The 18,400-nt window shown below is 33.5% G+C and overlaps 1 protein-coding gene across 7 annotated transcripts in view; it reads right to left on the bottom strand.

Annotated features, from left to right (window-relative positions):
* LOC143238382 (uncharacterized) overlaps nucleotides 1-18,400 on the bottom strand; it is a 74,812-nt gene that overhangs the window by 12,498 nt on the left and 43,914 nt on the right. For 5 of the 7 annotated variants that reach the window (XM_076478532.1, XM_076478538.1, XM_076478535.1 and 2 more), the window contains 4 exons: nucleotides 15,962-16,042; nucleotides 4,962-5,027; nucleotides 1,914-2,065; nucleotides 609-717 (listed from right to left, as the gene is read on the bottom strand). In XM_076478532.1, the coding sequence (XP_076334647.1) occupies nucleotides 609-717; nucleotides 1,914-2,065; nucleotides 4,962-5,027; nucleotides 15,962-16,042 (408 nt within the window). Of the gene's footprint in view, nucleotides 1-608; nucleotides 718-1,913; nucleotides 2,066-4,961; nucleotides 5,028-15,961; nucleotides 16,043-16,136; nucleotides 16,253-18,400 lie in introns of all 7 variants that reach the window. The other 2 variants (XM_076478534.1, XM_076478536.1) reach the window with 2 other exon arrangements.

The following is an 18,400-nucleotide window of genomic DNA, read 5'->3' as shown; positions in this document are numbered from 1 at the left end:
TGAGAGTTTGCCTTCCCACTTTTTAAGCACTGGATATAGCCCTAATTGTGTGATTAACAATAATATTTTGATATATGTGCCTCAAGTCGTTTATTTTTTAAAACAGTCAATACTTAAAAATACGAAACATATTTATTGGTTTTTTTTATTTCGCACCTTTAAGAATTTTCACAGTATAATTTTAATTATACTAACTCAACTGATAAGGATGCAAGATAAATGATGCGAGAGTTTTAATAACTTAACTTGAATAAATATTGTTTAGAAATATAATACACATTAGTTGATTTTTCCTATACAAAACTGACTCTCAAGTACTCAACTATCAGTTGCAGAAAAACTAACAAAAACAATATCACAAAACTAATTATACTTCACTGCATCACAGTGGGTTGCATGACTTGTGGGTTTCATCACATACACACACTGAACAGCTACTCTGAAGTTTGTGTTAAACATTAGGAAAAATTAATTTTAGAATGCTCAAAGAATAATATACAAATAAAACATAAAAATAAAGTAACTTATATTTATTACAACACAAAACAGTACAATAACTAGCTCAACAAATTTATAATATTTCTAAACAAAATAAGCTTTATAAAGACCTGAGATGTTGGTGATGTTGCAATTGGTTTACTTCCCGGAATCGTAGCAAAACGTCTATTTTTTCCACGCACAGTATTTCTCGTAAAACGAGAAAGTACATCAAACCACCTGTTTCAAAAAATCAAGTTTAGTCAGTTAGTAACATTACTAACTGGCTATCAAATGTTAGGTACACTTTTTCTTTCGAACTTAGAAATTTCAATCCTTAGCTTGTTTGGAAATACAGTACAATTTCACATTATGACGTTTGTCTCTCCTTTGCTTAGCAGATATGCAACCACAAGTATAATCTCTTTTACATTATGGTGTTTTAATAAGATATCAAAATAAGTTCTTATATCTTTACTATCCCATAACTAAGTTTCATATTTAAGACTAAATGAGAGACAGAGGATAAAAACTATGACTTAACTGTTTCACAAACTATAAAGCTTTTTAAAAGTTTTGAAATAGCTTTGCTTTTATTAAATAAGTTCACTCATTCTACACATTAAACAACTGCAAGTTATAGCAGGGCTTTTCAGTTGAGAATTTTAATGAATATTTAGAATTATCTTTCAACTTAACTTTATTATTAGAAATGTTTTAGTGTCAGTTGATGTATAAAAGTGTGTGTTCTTCTCACAGCAAAGCCACATCAGGCTATCTGCTGAGCCCACCGAGGGGAATTGAACCCCTGATTTTAGCAATGTAAGTTCGTAGACTTGCTGCTGTACTAGCAGGAGGCTGACGTATAAGAAATAAAAAAGATGTTGTCTTTCAGTTGATCCATTGATTCCAGTTACTTAGGAGAGAACACTTATTTCACACTAATGATAGTTTATATTGTAGAAATGAGGATAATTAAATCTATGGATGTAATCAGGCATTTAAAAAAAAACAAATTATAAAATTATTTTACCCATCTAAAAACCAGTCAATGAAAGGACCCAATCAGCTTTTTAATTGCTCTTAAATTAAGTATTATTTAAAACTTGGTGTGCATACAGCCCCCTGAACCCCCAGCTTGGAGCCCCACTTTATACCCTTATTTCAAATTCTAAATGATGGAATTGCCCAATTTATTTATACTCAAAATAACATTTTATAGTTATATAATGTTCTGCTGTAATTATTTTTTCCTGCAAAAAGAGGCCTTTATGTGAAAAATTTATTTGGAGTAGAGGACCCTTTTGAAAGTTTTTTTCCCACTTTTAGAGCAGTGGATACTTAATACTTAAAAATTACCAAACATATATTTATTGAATTTTTATTATTATCCAATTAAGACAGATCCAGGAAAACTAAGTTAAAAGTTGACTTACCAGTTTACCTCCTCCCTACTTGTACCTTTGATGAAGTAAGTTTTTTCTGTTGTTGTTATGGCAAGAGAAAAAGGGCTTTCTGTGACAGATTCAGCATCAATGACTTCCAGGACATTGTTCATATCAATAACAGCTTGTGGTATTGTGTCAGGCTAAAAACAAATACACATTATTTCCTTGAATCTAACATGAAAACACATTTCCTGAATTTCTTAAAAAAAAAGTTTTAAGTTAGGGCTGAACAATTATAGTTATTGCAGTTTGATCATCAGTTTTAAAGTTGTTAGTCTAAATCATGATTACTATTTATTCTAATTATTTTTAAGAAAAAAAGCAAAAACACATTGAAACGAGACAATGAAACAATTTTCCTGATCAAGCCTTACAAATAATAAACAACTAATAATGCTCTATAACTACAAGTAAGTGAACATAAATATAGAATAACCAGCTTATGAATCTTTAGTTGGAAGTAAAGAACATTGAACACAGGTAACCTAACTCTTGGCATGTCTATGTTCTTAGTGAAGCAATTTTTCATGGAATAATAGCAACTGTCTTACAGTTCCTAGTGCCAGATTCTCTCTCTCTCCAATACTTGCTTTATTAATAAACTGGTATAAAACCCTGTGAAAAAATGACAGGAAACCAAAACTTTGCAACATCACCACTCGTAAAAAGAAATAAAGGACCTCATAGGTTTGGTTTCTAACGTCCCCTCTCTTCACAGCATCAATCCTCACAACAGCACTCATGGATCAGTTGTTTTCTTTTCATGTCGGTTGTGTTATTGTAATAGTTCTTTTAGAACCACTCTTTTGTTTAATAAGTACTCAATCAATGTTCAAAAACTTCTCTTTATAATAAATGACAAAATAATTTCACAGTGTTCTCAACAGATCACTGACGTATATACATACATACATATATATACAGGGTGGCCCTAAGTCCCTACTCATCCACATGCTATTATGTTATATTCAATTACGCATGTATTATAAATGATGAGTTGAAGGCAGATGTTACTGTGGCATTTGGAACAATAACCCCTGCTATGTTGAGGAAAACGTCTCACAGAACATGGCATCGCATAATATTATGCAGCAAGAATGAGGGACAGCACACAGATACACTGGATACATAAGATATATGGATGGGTAGGGACTAACGGACCACCCTGTATGTGAAACTCTTTTTCACAGGTTTATACATAGCAGAAGAAGTAGTGAAACTCAGGGACTATTCACACCTATGTTAGTGATTGAATTCAAGAAAAATTGGAAGTATTATAGGAGAAAATGTGAAGCTGAATTCGTGTAACTCATAAAATTTGGAGAAATTCAATGTGACCAACTGACTGGCACTTGGCTTTTATGACTATGATAAAAAAATTGTAATTTGTCATTGTGTCTCATTGAATTCTTTAAATAAGCATTATAAATAAAAACATTTTGTATGTTTCAGTGTGTGTGTGATTGTACAGTAAATATTGATCACTCACCTTGTATCAATGACAGACATTTTTTTTACTTACCAGAATTTGAAGTTCTGCTGCCCTTATGAAAACACTTTTACATTATTCCTAACAAACAACAAAGATTACATAAAACCATTTAAGATACAGTCTGAAAGGTGTATTTTGAACAAGGGGTCAACCAATCAAAACTGTTTGGAATAAATATAATAAACAAAAAAGAGAAAATACAATGTAAAAGTTCACAAACATATTTATTCAACATTTCTTACTTTCTTAAGCCTCTTTCAAACAGTGATAAGAAAGAGGCTGTTTTCTGTTTCTGTGAATTCTATAGTTGCAGGATAAGATAATGATAACAGCAGTGGATACAAGTGAAAACACAAATGTGTACAAATAAAAATAGGGGTATTAAGTAAGCATATACATTTGATACTGAGGTTTATTTGAATAACTCAAAATCTAGTCAGTATTTCAATTAATGAATCAGCACTATTTTAAACAGAAGTAAATTAATAACTGTTAGATTTATGTATTTTGAGAAGGATTACAATTTAGTGAAATATATAAACAGTTTATGAGAAATAAGGTCCCACTTTTTACAACAACTAAAATTCTTTTAACCCTACAATAACATTTTATTTTAAAACTTAATAACAGAGAAAATATATGTTTTCCTTTTTGTTACATTGACATGTGTATTTTGAATCACAGTAAAAAGTACAGGTACAAAGAGTTTATTACGAACTTGACATGTTTTATGTTTCAGTGTTACGATTTTAAAATTACATATTTTTAGCCCATATAGGTGTCCTACGAAAATCATTAATCTTGTCTACAACTAACTTTTGTTAGACTGTAATAATTTTATGTACATTACAGACCACTGTGTCTGTTCAAACATTTGGCTGTGTCCTGGTTAAAAGTTACACAAGGATGTAAAGGTCAATATTCACTTTTAAAATGACAGAAGGACAGACATGAAAAACACTGATGTGAAACGTTATTTCTCAAGCAGGATAGTCTACATTAAATTATTGGGAATTAACCACACTGTAATTCATATTTCAAAATGTGACGTAACTTAAATAATACAATTGTTGATTTACCTATGTTATTGTTGAATGTTTCTTATCATGATTGAAATACTCATTGATTACTTTTGCAGTAGGCAGTATAAGTAGTTCAGAGATTTGGTTCTGAGTGAAACTAAGAGTGCAACACAATTAACCTTTTTGAAGTCCATAAAAATAATTTAAATTAATAGATTAACTTTTCCTGTCATTGGAGAAGGTACTTCTGCTTGTACTAGATAATTTGAAAATGAAGAAAAAATAGCAATTAACTTTCTTCCATACTAAAAAAAAGTATAACTCTCTCTAACCATCTCTGTGGTATTATGATTTCAGACTATATTACATTTTAACTACAACAGTTTCTTCTTCTAGTTTGTTTAAAGTACAAGTACAGATTATTTTAAAATAGACATTCACAAGTACTAAACTATACTTTGTCATGACTGTCTTAAATTGTTAGTTTTCTTTGGTCCTGTTTAACATATATAGTACACTTACATGTTCATCCACAGAATAAGTCAACTCTCCATCATCATACAGAACAAACCATCGTCTCTGCCATCTCTACACGGATGTAAAAAACATAAGATGTCTAATAACAAATGTGAGGAATAACCAAACTCTGATTTTATAATTTTTTTTCCAGACACAAGTACTTTGTTTTCTAGAATACATTCATTTGGAAGTAACTTACCTTTCTTTAACAATACATTCATTTGGAAGTAACTTACCTTTCTTTAACAATACATTCATTTGGAAGTAACTTACCTTTCTTTAACAATACATTCATTTGGAAGTAACTTACCTTTCTTTAACAATACATTCATTTGGAAGTAACTTACCTTTCTTTAACAATAGATTCATTTGGAAGTAACTTACCTTTCTTTAACATTATTTTTCAAGTTACTTTCACATTTGGCTCATTTTTCACACCTACTGGCTCTACCTAATACACTTCTTGTTAATCTTATAGGATAACACCTTGAAAATATATTTATTACTTTAGGTAAATTATTTAAATCAATGTTGAAAACGACTAATATGATTAACTGTTTAACATGAGCAGTTAGAATACATTGTTTTAAGACATTTATTAACTTATGATTTAAGAATACACTTTCTTCTTAATTTTAATTGGGAAGAAAACTACTCGAAATGTTTAGGTTATAATCTTTGTAATACGTTTAGGAAGAGTTAGAAATTACATGTACTGAAATGACGAGAATAAAAACTAAAAGAAAGGCAGGTAGTCATCATCACCCACTGCCAATTCTTGGGCTACTATTTTACCAACGAATAGTGGGATTGACCGTACATTATAACGCTACCACGGCTGAAAGCGCGAGTATGTTTGGTGCGACGGAGATTCGAACCCGCGACCCTCGTATTAACGTACGCTTTAACCCAAATGGCCATACCGGGCCATTCCTTTTTTTTTTTTGCAAAAAGTGCACAATATAATTAAACATTAAGGTTTTGAGTTCGTTCTGTTGTTACACATACACGTAAAACTTAAAAGATAAATATATGTGAACTAACAGGTAGATCGTAACAAAAAGCATGGTAACAAGAAATCTGTCACACGCGTCACACTTTGTAAAGACGGTGTTAATGATTGGATGATGCTAATTATTTGGAAGATGAAAACGCCAATATACAGGAATCTGTTGTTTTATACTAATATCCTTCAGACAACTGCGTGAATATAAACGTTACATAATTTTACAAAATTTACGACACAGCAAGACAGAGTTAATACTGCTGATCACTAGCAGGTCTTGATAACACGAGATTTAAAGTTCTTATGACCTACCATTAAAATTTAAGTTTCATTTTAAAACATAAGGGCTAACAAAGTAACTCAAGGTCACCAAACAAGATACTGGTAGGTGAAAATTTCCGATCAAGGTCATCAAAAATTATATATTCATCAATGCTAAATATGGGCTTCTCTAATACTCTTAAGTAATGTTTGTCTTTCTGAAGTTTTTAGATGAACGTTACAATCACCTCATGGCTCAATCCATTGCTTTGGCATTTAACCAAAGTTATTTTTCAAACATTATAAAGAATACTCATTCCAACACGAATGAAAACTTCATTATATTAAATCCCGCCATTATGTGTTTACTATTTGAATTTTTTATTGACTTACCTTAAAATATCCGTTAGAGACTAGTTTATCATAAACCTATATTTGTATTCTTAGAAGGCCATAAAACAAGTTGACAGAACTGAAGAAAAAGGAGACAGGACATATTTTGTCTTTAACACTCGAGTTTTTTTAACAACGTTTTCTTGATTCTAATTTCTATTTTCTTTTTTTTCCTTTTCTCTTCACATTTATGTTGCAGTTTGCTCTCGCTCAGTTTTTCTGTTTTTTACTTCATAGTTTTAGACTGCTTAGCCTACTTAACAAACCTACGAGCTAATGTATTTCACATAAAATTTTCATCTAAAATTATACTAACCTCAATGACTTAACTTTAATTACATTGATTCACTTAATTTTCTATTTATTCTACAACCACAAAATAATGTTTCTATTTTATCTATTAACTTATGTATTTCATTACACACAAAACACTAGTTTTATTACATTGCCGCCTGAACCTAAATATCGTAGTATTTTAATTTTATTTAATTAGTAAAGGAAGTAAAATGTTTGATGTTAAAAGCAGTTCGTCATGCACTAATGCTTCACTTAATTTTTTTTTTTTATATATAGATTTATACTTCTGTACATATACGTCTTCCGGAAATTTAAGAAAGTTTCAACTTTTTTTTTTTCTTTTCTTTATGAAACGCAAGCCCTAACAAAACAGATGCGGAACTATCTCACAATCAGATACACATCAGTAAACGAGCGCGATATGTGTGTGGCACGTGCTGAGGAAAACGTTACACCTTAACGATTTTTTTTTTCCAATGCAAACTTCTAAAAAAAATTAATTTACAAAAGTTATTTTTTTCTTTTTTTTAAGATCCTGACCCACAGTAACAAAGTACATATAAACCTTTATTTGACGACATTACGAATGTCCATCCATTGGTGGTTCAAGGTAAATTTATGAATTTACAACAAAATTCCAAGGTTTTATTCCCAGCCATGGACAGAGTGCAGATAGCCAATTGCGACGTTTTGAACTAAAAGAAATACAATAACAGCAGCAGCTAACTTTCCATATAGATACATCTCACCGTTTTTAGGCGTGGGGTAGAGTCAAAGGCGTTACCTACTTTTTACTTAAGAGCCATGCTTTATCAGCTCATAAAAATGCAGGTCTCAATTTCTTTTTAAATCCGAGATAGATTATCTACCCATATAATCTAAATCAGATATAACAAAACTGCCAAAACATAAACTTAAGCGTGGAAGAAATAATACAAATACATTACTTTCTTGTTTAATTCGTTATTATGCAGTTTTATCTTCCAACATTACGTACCACGTTGTTTACACGTTTTGAAACTGGTGTAACCTTTACCTTATCACTTTATGAGTGACTGTTATATGACACAGCTAGAAAATACATAATATGCATTAAAAGGAATTTTATACGTCATCGTTGAGCTATACTAATTCACAGACCTACAGGTGTCCCTCAAATATTTTATAATAATTAACAAACTACATAATAATAAAAAATACAATAAAGGCATATTTTTAAGCAAGACACAAATTAGATATTATTAGGTGGGAAGAATCTAAGTTTAACGTGTCTTACTTCTAAGAATATATATACAGAAAAGCTGTGAAAACACTTACCACCCCCAGTTTCAAAACAATGGTTTGTTTTTTGAATTTCGCGCAAGGCTACTCGAGGGCTATCTGCGCTAGCCGTCCCTAATTTAGTAGTTTAAGACTAGAGGGAAGGCAGCAAGTCATCACCACTAACCGCCAACTCTTGGGCAACTCTTTTATCAACAAACAATGGGATTGACCGCACATTATAACGCCCCCACAGCTGAAAAGGTAAGCATGTTTGATGCGACGGGGATGCGAACCCGCGACCCTCAGATTATGAGTCGCACGCCTTAACCCACCTGGCCACAAAACAATGGAACAGCTGGTTGCATGTTTCAGGTAAGGAGTTAAATGTATCACAGAACGGCTGGTATGGGTATCAACACTTTGAATAAAAGTGTTAATATCCAAACCAGCTTCGAGTAGTTTTGCGCGAAATTTAAAACAAACAAACAAACAAACCCATACCAGCCGTTCTGAGATAAGTTTTTATTTCAAGTTGGTTTCTCATCATCAAGGTAAGGAATTAGAACTACCCGTCTCACACTCCTTAATTCAAGCCAATTTCCTCACAATCTTCAGTTACATTTTAAGATTATTACTGTAGCCATTATAGATCCACCCTTCTTTGAGAAATGCAGACAAATTTTAGCATTGTGTTGTATAGAAACGGACACGGATATTTAATATCATAGTTACAAATATGGATATGATCAATGACGTACAAAAGGAGGCAATACCCTCTAACCCAGAACCAAATAAAGATTGATTCAACCCCATGTGTCGTCGTCTAGCAAGTACAATGTGGATTATAATAAATAAAGATTTAAGGACAATTAAAAACTACTAAACGCCCTTATTAGTTGTTTCGGTGACCGTAACACAATGACCTTCATTCCCAAATGCAGCTTTCAATTCAACAGTACCTATTGTTCTTGTTGTATAAATAACGTTTATACTACTTCGTATCACATTATTTAGTTGAAGGGCATTAAAAAAAGAAACAACAGGGTAACCTATGAATATTGTGTATTCAGTTAAAAATGAAGTTACTGTATCCAAGTTGTTTTAACTTCTTTGGGCCCGGCATGGCCAAGCGTGTTAAGGCGTGCGACTCGTAATCTGAGGGTCGCGGGTTCGCATCCCCGTCGCGCCAAACATGCTCGCCCTTTCAGCCGTGGGAGCGTTATAATGTTACGGTCAATCCCACTATTCGTTGGTAAAAGAGTAGCCCAAGAGTTGGCGGTGGGTGGTGATGACTAGCTGCCTTCCCTCTAGTCTTACACTACTAAATTAGGGACGGCTAGCACAGATAGCCCTCGAGTAGCTTTGTGCGAAATTCAAAAACAAACAAACAAATTTAACTTCTTTAGCACCTATTCAACTAATTAATAGCATTAAGGTGGTAAAACGTCTATAGCAACAAGTTATGCAAAGCAGTGTTTGTCTGTAGTTAAGCAAAAAGTTACACAATGGGCTATCTTTACTAAGACCATCACAAGTATCAAACCCAGTTTTTAACGTTACAAGCCTTCAGACTGCCGCTGTGTCATGATAGAGAATAAATTCATGTCCGGCGCAAAGTAATATTGCAAATCGTGTTTATTCTCCGATAACCAAACTGTAGACCATTGCACATTTTTTTGGAATTTACCTTTGTCGAAACAAACAGGCCAATGACATTTATTGTTTCTGTAGGTGGCATTTATTAGCTTGTTTCTTTTCCACACTAAATAATCACTAAATTGCTGTATTAAGTATTACTGAAAAGTGGTAATACTGTTCTTTTACAGACACCAGTCTGGTTTTAGGTTAGAATGTTGGAGCTATTATATCGGGGTTAGAGACCGAAACAGTTATAACGAAAGTGAAAGAAATACTGAAACCCTAGTGCGAAAATACGTAATAACTGCTAAGGCAGTATGAGAAATTCTCCTAACGATAAAACATATATATAAAAGAAGGGATTTCACACATCTGTTTTCTGAAATTATATTAAATACAAGCAAATAAAAAAATCTCAAAAACTGAAGTGAATGTACGGATGGCTAATATCAACCTTTCAAAACCGATGTAAGCAATATAATAGTGAAGGAGGTACTTGCATCATTCCTAAATGATAGCACAGCCACACAATGTTGTAGAATATTAATAGACAAAAATAAGGTCAACCAAAATCAAAACTCAAACTCAAACTAACGTGGCAGGGGTTTAGTTTAGAGAGAGAGAAATCAGAAAAAAAAGAAAGGAATACATGTTAATGACATGGATTTATTTATTTACATTCTTTGTTGAGTAATTTGTGATTCTTGAAATATGTTGTAAGGTGAAATGTATTTTGTTGGTGCACTGGATAATTTGTATAGTGATGCCATTAGTTTGTTTCTATTTTCTGCTTTTAGATAATATTTAAGTGATATTTCTGTTATTCTATCTCTTATTGTTGGTAAATTGCTAATTTCATGTATATAATTTGTTGGCGTGAATGATGGTAGGCTGAATGCAGATTTTAATATTCTGTTCTGTTGAACTTGGATTTTCTGGAGTGTGTTGTTTGACATATTGTATGTTACTTGACATTTGTACTCTATTAGTGGACGGATGTAAGCCTTGTATATTTGTATAATGGTGTTTGGTGAGCATTTCGATTGTTTACCGGTTATAGTCATTAGATGTGAAATCCTTTTTTCTGATTGATGAGTGTATATTGTTTATATGTTTTTTCCATGTTAGTTTTGTGTCGAAAGTGATGCCAAGGAATGTGATGTTTTTGCTCATGTTAATGGTTGTGTTTCCGAGTGATAGTTTTATTTTTTCTAGATTTTTTTCTTTGCTTCTTTAATTTCCTATAGAAGGTGATTGCTTGTGTTTTCGTTGGATTTAACACGACTCTCCATTTGTTGCTCCATGTTGAGACGTTATTTAGTGATTCTTGTACGCGAGATATGGCCATCACTGGGTTTCTGGAGGTGCTCCAGATAGCGATGTCGTCTGCGTATTGTGAATTGTGTGTGTATGTTAGATTTGGGAAAGGTATGTCACTGACGAAAATTATGTATAGAAGTGGAGAGAGGACTGATCCTTGGGGCACTCCTGTGGTTATATTAAATGATTTGGATATAGTTTTATTGACTTTTACTTGTGCTGTTATATTGGTTAAGAAATTTGAAATCCATTTAACTATCGTGGGATTTATTTGCAGGTGATTTAGTTTGTATTTGATGGCATTGTGCCATACGCTGTCGGATGCTTTCGACAAAATCAACTACGATTGAATCCATATAAATATAACAGTACTGTCTGTTGTATGCCCATGTAACTGGCCCGGCATAGTGAGGCGGTTAGAGCGTTCGATTCGCAATCTGAGAGTCGCAGGTATGAACTCCTGTCCCATCAAACATGCTCATCTTTTTAGCCGCGGAACATTATAATGTCAATGTTAGTCCTATTATTCGTTGGTAAACGAGTAACCCAAATGGTTGCGGTGGGTGATGATGACTAGCTGCCTTTCTTCTAGTCTTTCAGTGCTAAATTAGATATCCTTCGTATAGCTTTGCGCGAAGTTCATAACAAAAAAAAAAAATCCATCCAATTTAATTCCTATTCACAAGTTGCAAAAAAGTGTTTTCTCTCTTATTTTTACTCATAGGCTTGATACCGATTTCAGTAAATTTAACTCCCCTCTTTCATATGATAAACTTTATTTATATTTTTTAGCTTTATCTACAATGCATCTTTCTTTTAATAGGCCTTTTAAAGTCACTTCATATTTTACACGACTTCAATCTTTTTTTCCAATTAATGTACCCACACCACGTAAAACAGTTACACTTCATCAATATCTTTATTTGGCACCTCGTATTCATAATTTTATTCCTTATAGTATAAGATCTTCTATTAATCGTGTTAATCAAAAGAAATACTTAAAACAATGGATCTTAAATACTGATGATAATATTCTGGGAACTTTATATTGATTTTGTAAGTTTTGATTTTACTTTATTATGTGTTTAACCATCACAGGACGAGTTAACTCTTTGTTGATGGTTTTATATTGTTATTTGATTTTTTGTGTCTAATTTATTGCTTAATAAATTTATTATTATTATTATTATAATTACTTCGCAGGGTGCAGACGCATCATAACCAAAATTGGTATGAAGGTTCATTAGGTCCATACGATGGTACATACAAATTTTCAGTTTTGCATTTTGCGCGTTTTTACCGCTTCCTCACGCCCAGTAGATGTATTTTAAACTTGGCACGGTTTTTTAGGTCCATGTAGAGATATATGCAAACTTACAGTTTTATACTCTGTGTTTTGAAGATTCTTTTTACGGGCATTTATGCGTTGTTTGTTTTTTACAATTACATCTAAGGGAAGCAACTTTTTATGTCCTGAGATTACCTTTCATTAATTATGAATTTACGTAACTTCCACCCAGGGGCCGGGTACTCCAGTTAGTAGTTCTATATATTACTTAAATCTTGCTGCAAATTCCACCTGTACCATCTTGTTTACATTGTTTTTGAAGGATTGGTATTTGCCATTCATACATTTACTTCCATTTTTGGAAATTTTTTTCTTTACTTGTTTGCTTCATTTTTAATGCAATATTTCAATAGATATAGAAAGGTTGTATTTACAATCAAGTTTTGTATACAATAAGGTTCCAACTGTAATATCTATTGCTTATCTGTTATCGACTGGTAATTCCTATTTTACCCTGTACTTAAACCTTTTTACAATAATATCAAATTCTGTAAGAAAGCTAACTTCAAGGGATAATGCTAACATTGTTGTTGTTTTAATTACTACTGACCAATAATACTTGTAAAAGCGGAAACTCCGTTTTAAACTATGTCACCTCAGTGAAATTGATTGACACCATTGTTTTGGTTTTTGAGTTATGTAATAAACAACTAGGAATCCTCAGTAGCCGTGACACTTGAAATTATTTTAGGCAGGATTAGAGTAAATTAATATATGAGACCTTGGGCGTGGTCATATACATAAATTAAAGGGTTTGACTCCCGAGTTCATAACTGTAATTAAATCTCGAATCGGTCAACAGAGGATTGAGCTAAAAGTACGTATTTGAAAAACTCACAGTCATTCTATAAGCCGATATACCGCGGCTAAAAAGATCAAGAAATTCTAACTTTTTGCTCTGATATTTACTGATGTTCCCAGAACGTATGTGTAATGGTTGACTCATTTCTTTTTAGAAATATTGTATAGTATTGTAAGGTTCTGATGGCTTATTGAAAAAAATAATTAAAAGGCATTTTGATGAACAATCCTACCCATCCCTAGATAGGCAGTGCTGCCACCTGTCTGAGGTATATATTGAGGCAGGTGCCAAGAGCATTCAGTAGGCCATTTCATTTCCTTTCCTTTTCAACCTTAAAATGGATTCACATTTTATAAAACACTATACTGTCTGGTTAGTTTTATGAAGGGAAACGCCAATAAATCTCTTACTAGCCCTTAGACATTACGTACTCTGCAACCATACTCGCCAGACGATAATACGAGAACTTCGTTTTTAAACTAGTGTATTTTTTAGCCGTATCACAAGTAAACTTGTGAAGATTCGCCAACAAATACAAAACCACACTGGAGTAGAATAAATTTAATTTTCAGACAAGTATTTCAAGTTAGTGGTGTTCACATAAATGGATAATGCGATTATTTTCAATCTTAAATGAGCGTTTGGAAATAATTGGCAATGTTTAATGTGTTTAATTTTACAAGTCACAGAAACGAGTTCGTGAGTTTTCTTAACCATATACAGGAATAATAATATTTCCAGGCACAAAATGACGATAAATTTCAAGTAATTAACGTCCGAATATTTTTCGAATTTACTAAAAATAAATTAGAACGATAGATAAGGATTGAAGCTTATATTCTGTGAAGATGAAGTGACAGTAATGATTTTAATTGAGGAATTATTAAACAGCTTTTGATCTTCCTTTAATCAATATTAAATGGCCAAGCGTGTTAAGGCGTTCGACTCGTAATCCGAGGGTCGCGGGTTCGAATCCCGGTCGCACCAAATATGCTCACCCTTTCAGCCGTGGAGGCGTTATAATGTGCGGTCAATCCCATTATTCGTTGGTAAAAGAGTAGGCCAAGAGTTGGCGGTGGGTGGTGATGACTAGCTGCCTTCCCCCTAGACTTACACTGCTAAATTGGGGACGGCTAGCGCAGATAGCCCTCGAGTAGCTTTGCGCGAAATTCAAAACAAACAAACAAAACATTGCAGAAGAATCCTATTCTTCCTTCCTCTAATTTGCAACAGCAAATCGAAAATGTGTGGCAGATACAATAAACTGATTATATTAAATGGATGTGCCTATCAAGAGGTGTCAAAAAAAATAAGAAAACTAGGAGTGAAAAGAAGATGCTGTTTTTGAATTGAATCATAAAGATAGAGATCAAGTTATAAATGAAATTCATTCAAAGCTCCCTTCACTTAAATATTTTGAATAAATCATCTACTGTAATTTTCCGTTACTGCTCCTATTCAAACACATCTTTGTTTTTGTTTAAATATCCAAGTCTGGGACACGTTTATATCGAAATTAACAACTAATCCTCGCGAAACGGGATCAACTTTGACGACCATAAAAGGAAGTAGTGTAAAAATCAGTTGTTGTGTTGCTTTCAATACTTTAGACCAGACTAAACAATACAACAATCAAAAGTGAAAATAATAGTTCTTCCGGGTGGTATGATGTCAAATATTCATCACACACATTTAGGATTAAGCAAACATCTGATTGGTTTGGTTTGAATTTCGCGAAACGCTATACGAGGGCTATCTGCGCTAGCCGTCCCTATATAAAAAGCAATATAGAATTCAGCTATCTCGAGTTAGTCTAATAGGATTTTAGGCTAAAGCAGTAAGACAAAACGCACTTAATGTAATTAGCAAGCGCATCAGTTTGTCTGCTGCCGCTAATTCTAAGCTTGTTTGTTTTTAAATTTCACGCAAAGCTACATGATGGCTATCTGTGCTAGCTGTCCCTAATTTAGCAGTGTAAGGCTAGAGGGAAGGCAGCTAGTCATCACCACCCACTGCCAATTCTTTGGCTACTTTTATCAACGAATAGTGGGACTGGCCGTATCATTATAACGCCCCCACGACTGAAAGGGCGAGCATGTTTGGTGTGACTCGGATTACGAGTCGAGTGCCTTAATCACCTGGCCATGCCGGGTCTTGGAGGTGAGACAAAATATGGAAACACGTGATACAGATAAAAAAATCTAAGTAGTATTTTCGTTTGTTTTTTATCATTATTTTTAATTTTATTTTTTTTTATTTCTGGTCTATCTTTTTCATGATAGAACCTTTCCAATTTTGGCGCCGAAAATTTTGCGTCCAAAAGTGATAACCATTTCCAAATATAGCCTGCATTACCCCTAACATGGTTTTCAACAATTTATTCTACATGTCAAAATCTATGGTGTCAACTCATTAAGATTACTTAAAAAAAAACCTAGGACTGACGAAGAATTAAATTAATTGAGCGAAGTTTCTTCGTAAAAGTATTTCTTTGTGTTTCGTGATTTCTTAACTTTTCAAACATAGACTGTTTTATTATTTGAAGTCTGTATTGCTAATAGCAAATTTACTGAACAACTGAATTAAGTCATGTTGGTCACGCGACTTATTTTATGTTTAAATATTAAGGACTATAAAAATTGTTTATGTCAAAAGAAGAAAACAATCAAACTTGCCTTTGTTCTGTTTAAAGGGACCGAGAAATCAAAGTCTGGAGCAACGAAGAGGTAGCCACATTTGGAAACATTCCTGGTAGCCTGACGTAAAATGAAGAAGACATCGAGTATAGATTAGTAAACAAGGTATTGGTTAAAGTCTAACTGATATAAAAAATGCTTGTTTATCCCTTACCTGGCTTCCAATTATATAGATCAGTGAATTTAGTAATAGGCTTCTACAAATTTGCTGAATCAAAGTTCCGTCTGCTAACACACTGTAACTTGGCCACACTTCTATTTTCCAAACATCTAGGTTAAACACACAACCACAGAATGAGATATTTCTCCTGTGCGAACCTCATGTATCGAAAGTCAAATTTTAGTGTTATAAGCCCAAAGACTTACCGCTGAGCCACTGGAGGGGGTTACCTAGTTCTTACTTTAACATCAGAATATCCACATAGAGGGGGGCACCTAGTTTTTACTTTAACCTCATCAGAATACAGAATATCCACACTGGATGGGGTACCTAGTTTCTACCTTAATCTCACCAGAATATCCACACTACTCTCCAGCGTATCAATTAACTTTAGTATAGTTTAACAGGATCGTGTCATTTGTTGTGCGCTAACAACAACGTCACCGATGTATCCATTATATAATCTATATTATATTTAATTTTTCTGTGATCCAACTGTGTTACTTTCGTACTTTCACTAAGCTGCTTTTAAGAATGTCTTTAAATAATAAAAAAATGATTCTGTGATATTCTGCAATATCAGCTGAAGCCTTATCCAAAGGCAAGAAATAAAACTAAAAAAAAACACCCAAACTTTGCTAGTTTAATCTGCAATAATTTCTACTGACAGTTCTATTATGGTATATTTACAACAGTTTAGTAAGATTAGTGGGGCCCGGCATGGCCAAGCGTATTAAGGCGTTCGACTCGTAATCCGCGGGTCGCGGGTTCGAATCCCCGTCGCACCAAACATGCTTGCCCTCCCAGCCGTGGATGCGTTATAATGTGATGGTCAATCCCACTATTCGTTGGTAAAAGAGTAGTCCAAGAATTGGCAGTGGGTAGTAATGACAAATTGCCTTCCCTCTCGTCTTGCACTGCTAAATTAGGAATGGCTAACGCAGATAGCCCTCGAGTAGCTTTGCGCGAAATTCAAAACCAAAAAAAATAATCAATGGAGTATGTAAGCCTACAAAACACCTGGGGCAAGAACATTTTACCCCCATCCCCAAACTCAACCGTATTAGTTTTTATGCAAGTTTTTTTTTTTGTTTTTAATTGATTGATTGGAATTAAGCACGGATGTTGGTATCCGGTTTCTAGCGGTGGGAATCCGCAGACATACCGCTGTGCCAATGGGGGGAGGGTAATAAGCTAAAACACTATACTCAATTGGAACACAAACACAAAATAAATCATGTTTCAAATTCTCTCGTTTAATATTATGGCGGGAACTCTTGTTTCTGACCTATAGGAAAGCTTTAAATTTGCTGCACCAGTCCTATTTACAGGTGGGTCTTTCAGAAGTTACAACCTAGGTCAAAAAAATGTTAATTTTGTATATAGCAAAAATTGGTCCACAAATTCTTTTCACAACACATTATAATTATATATCTTACTTCAATATACACACAGGATTAACATTTCTGTTTATGGGCCTACATCACTTAGTCGTTACAGGAAAAAACAACAACAACAAAAAAACGTAAAAATGTTATAGTGGTGCAAAAATTCAGTTTTGTTTAAAATCCGCATCCTTCAAACAGAACAGTGCAATAGCTTTCTTAATGTTATTAGTGCTAGTAACATTAGGCCTTGCGCTTTTATTTAATAATAATATCAAATCTTTCTTAATTCGTGAAAAGATAAATTCATTACCATAAAAAGCAGGGACGACTCACTAAACCCCTTTGATTAAAATCACACGATTATACATCGCTAACAACTACAATAAGTTTTTTTTTTTTAATATCGCGCAAAGCTACACTAGGACTATCTGTGCTAACCGTCTCCAATTTAGCAGTGTAAGACTAGTCATCACCATTCACTGCCAACCAACGAATAGTGGGATTAACTGTAACATTGCAATACCCCCCCTACATACACTCACACGGTTTAAAGGGCGAGCATGTTTGGTGCGACAGGGATTCGAATCCGCTACTCTTAGATTACGAGTCGAGCGCACCCTAACCACCTGACTATGCCAGGCCCGCATATAATAAGCCTAAAGTTCTACGAACTTCTGAATGTTTTAGTTATCCACTTGGGCTACAAATTCAGAAAACTGTATAGACAATACTCTACACTTGGACATAAAAACCAATACATTGTAACACTTCACATATTTTTGATTATTTCAAACACTTACACAAAAGTAGGATTTCGTAAAAACAGACACCAGCTGATGTACACATTTAGGTTACAAGATTATTTCGTAT

This window comes from Tachypleus tridentatus, chromosome 13 (assembly GCF_004210375.1).
Source record: "Tachypleus tridentatus isolate NWPU-2018 chromosome 13, ASM421037v1, whole genome shotgun sequence".
NCBI classification, from domain to species: Eukaryota; Metazoa; Arthropoda; class Merostomata; order Xiphosura; family Limulidae; genus Tachypleus; species Tachypleus tridentatus.
The sequence above is the reverse complement of the archived record's forward strand: the minus strand, read 5'-3'. Positions and strand labels throughout refer to the sequence as shown.